This window comes from Aethina tumida, chromosome 2 (genome assembly GCF_024364675.1).
Source record: "Aethina tumida isolate Nest 87 chromosome 2, icAetTumi1.1, whole genome shotgun sequence".
NCBI lineage: Eukaryota > Metazoa > Arthropoda > Insecta > Coleoptera > Nitidulidae > Aethina > Aethina tumida.
In genome coordinates this window covers 18111551-18123979 of record NC_065436.1, presented here as the reverse complement: position 1 = coordinate 18123979, position 12429 = coordinate 18111551, and the positions used below count along the sequence as shown (strand labels likewise).

The 12429-nt window shown below is 34.5% G+C and overlaps 1 protein-coding gene across 5 annotated transcripts in view; it reads right to left on the bottom strand.

Annotated features, from left to right (window-relative positions):
* Window positions 1-977: 977 nt before the first annotated feature.
* The window catches only part of LOC109600055 (protein argonaute-2), a 33789-nt gene continuing 22337 nt past the window's right edge, over window positions 978-12429 (bottom strand). For 4 of the 5 annotated variants that reach the window (XM_049962786.1, XM_049962789.1, XM_020016124.2 and 1 more), the window contains 10 exons: window positions 11550-11803; window positions 8900-9266; window positions 7485-7562; window positions 6895-7117; window positions 6609-6839; window positions 6181-6373; window positions 4939-5257; window positions 4711-4877; window positions 3932-4650; window positions 978-3848 (listed from right to left, as the gene is read on the bottom strand). In XM_049962786.1, the coding sequence (XP_049818743.1) occupies window positions 3740-3848; window positions 3932-4650; window positions 4711-4877; window positions 4939-5257; window positions 6181-6373; window positions 6609-6839; window positions 6895-7117; window positions 7485-7562; window positions 8900-9266; window positions 11550-11803 (2660 nt within the window). In that variant the 3' untranslated portion in view covers window positions 978-3739. The remainder of the gene's footprint in view (window positions 3849-3931; window positions 4651-4710; window positions 4878-4938; window positions 5258-6180; window positions 6374-6608; window positions 6840-6894; window positions 7118-7484; window positions 7563-8899; window positions 9267-11549; window positions 11804-12429) is intronic. The other variant, XM_049962788.1, reaches the window with a different exon arrangement.

Here is a 12429-nt window from a genome sequence, read left to right as displayed (position 1 = left end):
ATGTAATCCTAAGTACACTAAACCCACTGTGAAGCATGGTGGAGGAAACGTTATGGTTTGGTATGTTTTTCTGGGTTTGGAATGGGCCCACTGGTTAAGTTAGACGGGATAATGGATCGTTTTGTTTATCGCGACATTCTCTACAATCATATGCTTCCATTTGATGAAGGTAACATCAATTTAAGGTGAACCTCTCAGCACGACGACGATCCAAAATATACGTCTAAGTTAGTTAAAAAATGGTTCGCTTCTCAGTACGGCCAGCACAAAATCCAGACCTCAATCCAATGGAAAACCTTCGAGAAGAAACTTATCGGAAAATCTCTGCAAAAAGACTATCAAATATGAAATAACTCTACGAATAAGTGCAAAATCACTCGAAAGAAATTTCGAACGATTATATTGAAAAACTACCAAAATCAATGAAAAAAAGGTAATTAGAAGTTATTAACATTAATGGATATGCTACTAGATACTAAATAAAAGAAGGCTAAATGTACATAAAGTTATTTAAAGTTGCTCTACCTTTGACCCCTGAAGATATGTTCAAGTGCAGTAAGGTATATTGGACCACATGAGCAGTGTGTGGTCAATCATCGTTATCCTTTAGAATATTAGAACCAATATAAAGAGTATATGGTACGACATATTCTTCCAGAACTTCTATAATGTAACGCACGGCACTAAGGTTGTCATTATTTTTAGTATATCTAAATCGCTTCGAAATGCCCCACCCCACTACAATTATGTCTAAGGTGGTACTTAAATTATATTCCTGTGGTTGTGTTGTGTTTATAGCAACGAGAAACATTGGGCAAGAATTTTGGTGTGATCACCAGTCCCCACGTACCGTTTCAACAATCTGGAAATTGACGTATGAGGCACACCAAATCTTTCGCCTGCTCCATGCGTCTTCCCCTAACAAAACAACTTGAGCACACTCATCACCAGTTAAACAAACAAAGTAAACAAGAACATGAAATAAACAAAAATTTATTAAGTAATAATTTATTGAGATAAAATTACACGAGTAAATTGAATTGCATAATATTATAAGCCTTAATAAAAATAATACAAAATAAATTTCATTGGCATCTCGAAGTGTAACTTAAATAAAAAAAATAATTCGAATGATCCGATACACAGCAGCTTTACTCCGTAGTGGTACAAAGGTACAATATAAACTTAAAAGCTACAAAACAATTCGCCATCTGTTTTTTTGCTTTAATTCAACAGTGATATGCAACTTGATTACTAATCAAACAATTAAAATCTAATAACTAGCTTAGAACAACTGCGTAAATAAATAGGTACATATTTATTATTCATTGCTAAAAAGAAAGTGTAAAAAGAATAATACAACGCACATTATTTGTCAAAATAACAATATTCAATCAACCAATAAAATCCTTAATATCTCACTTTCAACTCTTGTGGGGAATTACAAAAAAAGCAACGCTAATGGTACTATTGGACATGATGATTGTCTACTTATTTAAAATTAATGCAACCTTCATAATTGTTCATTATCGCTGCTTTTTGTGTAAATATCGTGCTTGGTTTACAGAACTGATACGTATATGCATATGTATAGATAATCTATTTAATTACTTCTATGTTTTCCCTTAGTTACTTAATGTCTAAAAAATCAGACACGAAATTTTAGGATGTTCAACTTTTTTGTGTTACACTTGGGGGATATATATTATAGCCGTCAATTAAAATAATGTCAACATTATTGTCTTTCTTTATATTCACTCCCTTAATTCGGTTTATATACGTATTTTTTTTTTAATTTGAGGTTTATTAAAAGGGAAAACACAAAAAAATTGAACATCATTAACTAATGCTAGTGCTACACTAATACCAAAAACTTAAAATATAATAAATACAGCATCTTATATTGATTCAATAATCAAAATTATATTTTCTTATGACTGTCGATTTCGTTTAGAACATTATTTATTTATCAATTTGGTCAATAGACATATGTACATTGTGAATTTATATGGAATCTCCTAAACAGTTATTTTATATACACAACAGAAGATATTTAATACAATTTTAAGTACCGCAGAACTGGAAGAAATAATACGATAAAAATAAACAATGTTCTAAGGTAAAAATGGAATGTTGTCTAAACAAGACATGTTTGATTTATTGTCTAGACATGAGTTTGGATCTCGACTATGATATATAGATCAAAAAGATATGAATAAATAATATGTTAACTTGAGATTATTTGTCTTCGTTTTGTTTCCTTTTTAAATTCAACTTGATTAAATCTATAGAGCACCCAATATTTTCCGTGTAAGTATGTGCATTTTAGGAAACGTTCCAGCCAAATGCACGACCATAGTTTTTGTTTGTTTAATTTGCGTCATTCGAAAAAGACCATAATCGTACAATTGTTCTGGTCACGTTTCCAAGTTTTAAGACAAATGCCATCAAAAAATACAAATGTTTTGACAATTTCAATATATAAATTCGAGTCTATACATTTTTATACAAAATCCCTCGGGGTAAATTTTTGCTACAAATTAAATGTATTTTTTGATAGCACATGGCAAGCTGCAACTTCCGTCATATCTACAATCAAACTTCAGGAATAAGGGGTAATTGGTTTGTTTGGAGATACAAACTTACATTTCTTTGTATGAGAACGATCCAACTACTATGTTTTAATAATAAAAATCTTATTAAAATAGATACACATTTTATGCGTATTTTATGTCAGATTTTCATAACACAATAATCTTTCTGAGATCAAATAACATGCCATTTTGCATAAAATTGAGGTTTATCTGAATTTTCTAAAATATTATTTTGGATATTGAAGTAAAGCTCAATTTATCAAGACACTGAGTTAATGAACGACACAAAATAAACCATAATGTAATCAGTAGTTGGACCAGCTCCATATCATCGTTAAAATATATATTAAAGCTTCATTTGCATCAGCAGAGTTTTCGTGTGCCGGCGGGCCCGACAAACAAAAATATAGACTTCCTTAATACACACTAAATAATGACTATGAATAGAAACGCTATTAATCAACCCAATGCAGCAATTCAGATACGCATGTAATACCGACATTCACAAATAATAACCGGCCAGACGATACACCAAAAAAGGGGTGAATTGTAAATGTTGTCCGCGGATTTCAACGTCCCTGCCTCTTGGTTTCCGAATGCTGCCGAATAATATTGCATTGTTTTTTCCTTTTTTTTTTCAATAGCAGAGTTAAGTTCGTGATCGTGGCAAATTCCTCTCGTCGGCACTTTAAGACATAAAACATAAATAAATGGGTGTTTGGGCTAAAAACTAAGTAAATGACAACAATGACTAGATTTAGTTTTCAAAAGCAACAGCAACAGAATAACACTTCGTGGTGCGTGAAGGACATTTAAAGAATTGAGCAGCTCCGCAAAAATATGTTAAACTAAATTGAAAGGCACAACATTACAACGGTCACCAAATTAAGTCTGCCTGTTATAAATACACCGTTTTGCCCCTCCTCGTCAATAACACTACTCCTAAAATGTATATAAAAAAATTTGTACCACACAATCATAAATTAAATTAAAGGTAAGAAATGTAAAAATAACAATGTAATGCGGCATCGACACCGCAGCCACAAGTCGCGGACACCGAAGCCACGCCTGCCGCGCGTCCCCGGAAGTGCGTCGCTCGACGGGCGGGTCAGCGAGAACGCGATCCTGTTACGGGATGGCGACGATTAGGCGAAGTACATGACCTTTTTCGTGTCGGCGTGCACGGTGATGGCGCGGGCCATTGCACCAGGAGTACGATCCTCTGACGACCCCGACTGGTGGGATCCCTCACCACTGAAACAATAAATAATTAATTAATACAAAGATACATCTAAATCCAGCTTATATCGGCACTTTTATTATAACATAATGCTAACCTGTCATGCTCCTTCTCGACTAAATGGTACCTGGCACGGAACGCCACCAAATGGGCGTAGTAAGCTGGCGCCGGTATCGAAACCGACCTGGTGCAACGCACGTACGTGTGACACAGCTGGTACGTCAGACACTGCAATTCGTCCGAGTCGAGGTGCGAGTCGTCCCAAAGCACGTGATAGTGACTGGGCCGTGACGTGCCCTGGATACCCTGATGGCTGCACAGATAGAAATCGAACTCCGTCGGGTGGGTGATGCCTACGTCGACGGTCGTACCCGCCGGAATGTTGCCGCTTTTGCCCGACTGTTCCTTCTTGTCGGCGCAGAAGAGACGCGTGTGATGGCGCTTCTGCACGACGATAAATGTGATGCCCGGCTTGTAGTCGCCCTCCAGTTTGATGCAGGCCTCGCGGATCGCCGTCAATTCGTGTTGGAGCAGCTGCAGGAATTGACCTTCGGAAACGCCGTCGCGATACAGGATGATGCGGTGGGGTTTGTAACCGCCGGTCGATTTGTAGAACATGATCAACAGCTCGCGGACCATCGAACTCAGTTCTTGTATGATCTCCTGGCGGTGTTGTTGAACGCGCACCGTGGCGGCGTAACGCGACGGATGCGCGTCCATTGAGCCCACCACTGCCGCGATGGAAGGTTTCTTGTTGTCGCCTGCCGGCGGATGTGTCACATCGGCGCCCAGGAATATCACTGGCTCATTAAATATCTGAAATAAATTAATATATAAAATTTTAAAAACAACAGTAATAATTTCGTATAAAATTACCTTTGGTCTGATAGATGGCACCAGGATGCTATTGATACCTCCCAGCTTGACGTTAATCTTCAAGCACAAATTAGACAAAGTCTGGGGCGACGTTTTATTTACATTCTTCGCCTGGACACACTGCGTCGCCATTCCCAACACGGTATCACCCACTCTTTTGACCTCGGCTGCAATTTAAACCCAAATTTACATTCTACATTCCAACAGAAATATATAAATATCACACACCGTATACCGGAGTCTTTCCGGGCAAAACGACGACGACCAGCTGCAGTGATGCGAACGTAGTTTTTAGGTACCTAAACATGGGCTCAACCTGATCAGGTCCCGTGGCGTATTTACAAAAGCATGGCTGTCCGATAATGGGCATGCCCGCATCATTCGAGATCTTCTGCAGCTGTTGCGTGAAGTTGCGCAGTGCGTCTTCGCGCACCGTCCTTTGAGGTGCGAAACACGCTATCGCCCACACACGAATCTCGACGCCCGTGAAGAACTGCTTTCCTCGCATGTCCCAAACGCCTTGGTTGGGCATCGCCTGTTGTTTGCTCTGAAACATTAAATACCGCTGGTACCTGTATCTCGTACAAGGTGATCATGTGATGTGAGAATTTAGAGGGTAAGGAAATGTGAACTATAAAATTGTTAAACCTTTCATCCATTTTAATTTAAATAATATTATAAGTGATTAAGGTGCTCGAAATTTTAAAAATTATTATGTGTGAAATAAAAAATACTGATTACAATAGGATTAACACTTATTAGAATAGAATAAATTATGTAAAAAAATATTTATAACAAAGACAACTTTACTCTTAATATCACGAGTTTCTTCTCCATATAGATTAAATATTGATTATATTATAGTAATGACAATAACACAAATACAAACTGATGCATCATACACATTACATTTAAAATAGGAACTATCTCCAATAATAATACATATTTAACATCAAATGCAAACGATCACGCAACAAGTGCAAGTTATCGACATCCATCGTTCACACACTCGAACGCGCAAGATATACACGAGAAGAGATAAACTCGACATATACAAAACAATACTCACAATCAAACTATCCTAATAGTGGGTGTATTTTAACACCGAGACCGATGCACACACAAAAAATAGGTGGTCGAAAATAATAGGAAATGTATGTACTATGTCGAAAGAGGTCACAAATATATTCCAATTATAAAATTAAAATAAAAATATATGAAAATCATTAATATTAGTAATATTTTTAAAAATAATTTGTACTTTAATACTATAATGTAAAAATAAATCACTAGTTTAGACCCTGGCAAAATCAATGTAAAAAACTCGACTCACACTTGAGATTTTCATAATCACAAGCTGTTTATAATGCCATGGCGTGTCAAATTCTGAAGGGAAACTAAATATATACATTCGTGATCTCCATCGACAGAACTACTAACTAAAAAAAATGTAAACAAGTGGAAACTAACGTGCCAGCCCACCTGTCCGCTGAGGGACGCAACACGACCGCCGTATTGTAACTTGGGCGGGGGTAATACACGACCCCGCACCTCCATCATGTTATTGCTGATCGTCAGCCCAAATTCCTGTACGTACGCGTCATTGTTGAAATCGGCCCTCTTGACCAGATTGTTGATTTCACGTTCCCTGTCTGGCGCCGACCTAAATCAATCAATCAATTATTATTGAATCAATCAATTATTATTGAGTTGGTGTAGGTAGATATGATTTTACTTTTTTGTACAATGTTTTAAGTAATATTCTTCTTGTTTTAGGCGATATATTCTGTCTGATTTTATAGAATTCTGATCAGTGTCTCTTCATCCAATTAGGGTACGGATCTTTGCGTACACGTTAATCAAAACGACAACATATTCACCAAAACGCATGTACATACCTCGCTGTGGCCTTAATCATGGTCGAGGTCTGCATATCCGTCAGTTTCTTGATGCAGCGCTGCCCTGCCACAATGTTGCACACTTCCAGGGGCAAGTAGGTGTGCTTGTGCTCCTGGCCGACCTGCAAGCACGGAAGGTGAGGATACCGCAGTTTCATTTTGTACTTGTCCAAGAAGTATTTCGCCACCGTGCATTCCACGGTCTGACCGTTGTCCAATTGCAATGGAAAACTGAAAAACGTTTATTAATATACCACGATTTAATTTAATCAAATCAAAAACGTACGATTGCATTTGGGCGGGTCGTCTGGTCACGTTGCAAACTCTGTATTTTCGCCTCATGCTGCCGCAATGTGTGATTTCGATTTTGAGACCTTTTATCTCTTTAGTGAATTTCACCCTTTGGCTGTCGGTTAGTGGTTTCCTTTGTTCGTTTATGTCTCTGATGTCGAGTACTTCGCACATGAATTCGATCACTGGTTGGGCCTTGTAGAAGGCCGTGGCCGATACTAAAACACAAACCATTTTTATAAAATCATGTCATAACGTTAATAATTCATCTTGTATGGGTAATTATCACATTTATTCCTCAAGGTTAACTAAGCATATGTTATATACAATGTTGCTAGTCGTAAGTAGCGAGTATTTATTACTTCAAGGACTATAAAACAAATAAATAAAGACTTACAAGTTTGAAAATAAGTTTTTCATTAAGATGAAAGTAAAATAAAGTAAAAACTGGACGTAAATCTACTTTAATTCATCAGTTAGTTGTTGAAATGTTTCTACTATTACTACAATAGAGTCTCTAATAGACCTATAGTAAGTCTGAACAATATTTAAACGTATCAAAATATTAGAAAACATATTATTTACCGTCAATATTCAACATCATCTTCCACTGACTTGGTCGTACAGACTGATGGAAGCCGAACCACACCTCACGTCCGCCTCCTGAAACCCAAACAAAATTTATCAAGTATTGAATTCACTAATATTGATAAGTTAAAGTGTTGAATCAGTTTTTAATACTAACAATACAATGAACATTTAAATTGTTAACAAAATTTAATTACTCTAGGATGAGCAAAACATGAATAATTTCAAACACACCTTCTCCAAGATTTTTGAGACAATATATTGGCATTTTCTAGTGTTTAAAACTGATAAAAATAATATCCCTAGACTTTTAAAATGGCGCCTCATTTTTGTTGTTTGGAAGTTACTATTTTAAGTTAAGTTTATTCTCGTGAGTTCGCGTCACCGACATGCTTATACCAGTATATCTGTAGCTATACAGTTGACGTATAGTGCTGTGTATATCTTATAAGTGAAATTGTATGGATTTAGTGAAAAATTTATTTAAATATGTCCAATGATCGAAAACTCAGAAATACAGAACATAAAACAACAATCAATGCCGCTTTTACGCGATAGTTAGATATTTTTATTTCTTACTTTAGTTTAGTCTATTGTATCTCTTTTAGAACAAAATGAAATAATTAAAAGTACAAAGAGTCTAAGTATTGTTGAAATTAATGATGACAATGATGCAAACAATTAAAATAATGTTAAAAATCAAGTACATTAAAATTTAAGTAAATACAAATACTATCCATAAATAATATGTTTGTATATTAATTGTTATTTCAATTGAATTGTATTTATATTTTATTATGATCTTATACAGCCTGTAATATATTTAAATAATAAAAAACCATATAAATATGCATAAAATTGTTGCTCGGAGTGTCAATAGGTGTGAAAACCAGATTGATGATAAATTTAATTCAAACATTATGAAATTTCAAATTTTAATACTAAAAGTTCTAAGTTTTCACTTCTATCGGCAGTGTCTATAACTGCCTACTTTTTTTTAATGTATTCAAATGAAATTCACATGGATCAATAAAATATTAATCCAATTTAAATAACGCAAGTCAAATTTTTAATATACTTCACATACTATTGCTATAATTATGGCCATTACTGAATAATAAAATTTAAATTAAATATATTCGTTTTATTTTTATCTAATTATCTATGTAAAATTATTATGTGTATGGTGTTATTATGTTTGAATGTATACTTACATATGTATGACTAGTTTTAGTCAACATTACTAAATTAAAACATAAAGAGTGAAATAATCTCATGAACATGTAAACCAATGACAGTATTACCTCTTTAACACAAACTTGTTTCTCTTCTAAACATCACCAAGCTCTTTCTTACTAAAATATTGTTAAGATTGTCTTGATCCATACTACACACGAATATGTGAGACTCACCTAGAGGATGATAGTAGCCTTCCGGGCTGCTGAAAAAGCTGCGCCCCACTGGTGTGTAGCTCATGGAAGGGAGATGACGCATTACCACGTCAAGGGCAAGGATCGCTTCATAAGGGATCTGTCGGGTACGACCCTCGAGAGCTTCTTCAAGTCCGTAGAGTGAAACCTGCGCGACCCACTTAATTGTTACGCGGAACAATCGGTCCTTGCCCTCCCCAGGTAGCGTCACCTCCAATTCCTCCCGAGCGTTTCCTATGGGCAACGGGTCTCGGGTGTAGAGGTTGTTGCGGCCATCGAACACGGGCTTCAAACTGCCGAAGATTTTGCCGTACGCGTGCACCATCGTCTCGATAATTTCTCTGTTAACCTGCATAGACAAATCTATTAAAACTATGAAGTGGTGAAACACATCAACATCGGATCCATTAAACATGCACATAAAGTACATGGTTGCTTCAAAAATATGATCCTATCATTTCATATAGAATTGTTAGTCTGTCTTAAGATATAGTGTTCAATTTTTCTAATTCTTCTATTGCTGGGAAAAGGCATTTTAATATAAATGAGTTTACACTTATGTTAAGGATTTATGGGTTTATTAAAGATGCTTTTAAATTAATTGCAGTACATGAAGTCACATATTAGTCTGTAAAAAAGAAGGGGAATGTTTGTATTGATAAAATATGTAAGCAGCTCAAAAATAATAGTGATACACTATTTCCATAGTAATTAAATTTTGTTAATAATGTTCATTATTTTATCTCCTAAAATAATCTAGATGAGACAGGAGAAAATGTATTTTTAAGGACATATTAACACCTATATCATCACAGTTTTAAAACTATTAACAAATTTTACATAATTATCAACTATTGCTTCTAAGAAAACCATAAAGAACAGTCTTATATTACAACTAAAATCGTGGGTCATTTTCATTTAATTTCTATACAAAATTCTTCCCCTTTCTGGGGGTTCATTTGGGGGTCCATAAAACAGTTTCGGAGATAAGTCTTTGAAATGAAGACCTATTAAATATCCCAAGTTTTCAGATTTTTATTGTGACAAGATTTATATTGCTGGGATAAAGTTGACCAAATTAGAATTATAGAAATATTAATTTGTTAATCCTGCCTTGCAAACCAGGCATGAAAATATAAAAAAGGAACAATAGATAATATAAGAGTTTTTTAATTTAGTTTCAGTTACAGCTCAAAATAGGAAAAATGTGTGGAAGAAAGTATAAGAAAATTAGTATAATTGCCAATTATCATGGTGATAGATACAGAAAATTCTTTATAAATATATCATACATCAAGTATTCTAATTGTTACTATGGAAAGTTTTACTAAAATACCATAAAATCTGTTTTTATATCCCAATATGTGCCACAATTTACTTTCAATTTTCAAAAATGTGAACTCTTAATGAAGTCAAAAAATGTAGCAATTTTAAATTTCAAGTGAAATTTTACTATAGATAAGTTCATTTCTATGTAGAGATTTTCTAAGTAAACTAGTGTAACCACTTAACCAACTAAATTAATTGTTAATACTAATTGTTGTTAAAAGTAGACTCATACTCTGAACAGCACGCTATTTTTATTATTATTTAAGTAAATAAAAGATATTTCCAGTTTTTCAGATTCACTGTCTCAGATACAGGCATTATGGAAGAAAATTTGTCCACCCAAAAATGTCAGGTCCCATTGTATCTGAGGACAGAAGCACACCACTTAATTTTTATGTAAAATTGAGGAAAGCATGTTTAGTAAGGTAATATAACAAAAATATTTCAACAAAATCCAAAGAGGTCAGGTTCAGAACTGCCTAATCATTATTAGATTATTGACAACTGTGTGAAATGCTCTTAAACCGATTTTGGAATATTGGCACCAAAACCACGATACATAATAGAAATAATATCTGTCTATAGTTATGAAATATTATCGAGAATAAATTTTTATTTACCGCGATGAAAATAAAGTATAAATTTACAGCTATTATATAAATAAATAAATAAAAAGCCTACATTTAATGCTTATAATTTTTGAAGAAAAACTGTTGGTTTATTTATTATGACGAATGATGTCTGTGATGACTTAAATCTACAATTAAACGTTGTCTAATTAATTTAAGGACAAATTGTATAATAATACCATAAATAATATAAAATTTGTTAAAGATTCTCAACAGATAGTACTTTTTATTTATTTTAAAATAGATGTGTATAAGAGAGTTTTTTTTTAATTTTGTTTCAGTTACAGCTCAAAATAAGAAGAAGGTGCGAAAGATAAGGTGATAGATACAAAGAATTCTAACTAAATTAATTGCTTATGCTAATTGTTGATAAAAGTTGACTTATACTTTGAACAGCACGCTATTTTTAATATTATTTAAGTAAATAGAAGATATTGGAAAAATTGGATTTTTCAAATTCGCTGTCTTAGATACAGGAGTTATAGAAGAAAATTTGTCTACCCAAAATATCAGATCCTTTTGTATCTAAAGGCAGAAGTACGCCACTGAATTTTTATGTAAACTTAACTTAAAACTTCCCCTCTGTGCATGTTCATTAAAACTCAAAACAAAGATCTTAACAGAAGACCTTATAAAAACTGAAGCTTTTGCTTCACAACACATAATCTCCTTACTTTTCTGGGGCACTTGTCCGGCTGTATGTTGACATCGTAGTGGTGGACGAAGCCGCGTGGCATGGAAATCTGAAAGTGGTTGGCTTTGAGGCCGATGGGTCGGCCCTCGCGACCCAGGTTGGGACGTCGTGGACATTGAAATACTGGTGGATCCGTGGGCGGCGACACGGCCCCAGCCCCCGCCCCCGCCAACGCCACTGCCGTGCTGCTGCCGCTGACCCCGCCGCCCCCAAGCGGCGTTCCTGATGCGCCAGCTGAAAACACATCATTATATATCGTACACCAAATGAAAGAAAAGGAAGGTATGTTTAAAGCTAAATAATTTAAATAAAAAAAATAATGTAAATATTCAATGAAAGTGTTTCTTGTGAAATTTTAAATAGCAAACCGAAGTATTTCCTTTATCCTAATACCTTCAATTTCGGCTCGTGACTCCATATTTTATTAAATAAAATATTTCAATTTTGTCAGTTATGTGTTGATTTCACCAATGCACTAAAGAGAAACTGTAGAATGTACAAAATTGTAATTTTGAAAATACATTATAATGTCATTAGGTCTTGAATGGTGGGGCTGCACCTAGGTAATACGAAATTTGTGAGATTACTGTAATTTTACCAAAGAATGATATGCAATTGTGACGATAATAAAAGGATTACCTATTTATTTGTCATGGCATGTCTATTACAAGAAAACCTTAGAATTAGTCTCTCACTTACCAATTTACAAAACATTTTTATATGCTTATTTCAATTGATTTTACAATTATTTAATAACAGAAATTATATACAGAAATCTTCGTAACAAAGTTAGTATGCACAACATTTCTATTTAAATAAGCCATCGTAAATAATTACAAGCCTTTTTCCAAATAGGTGAT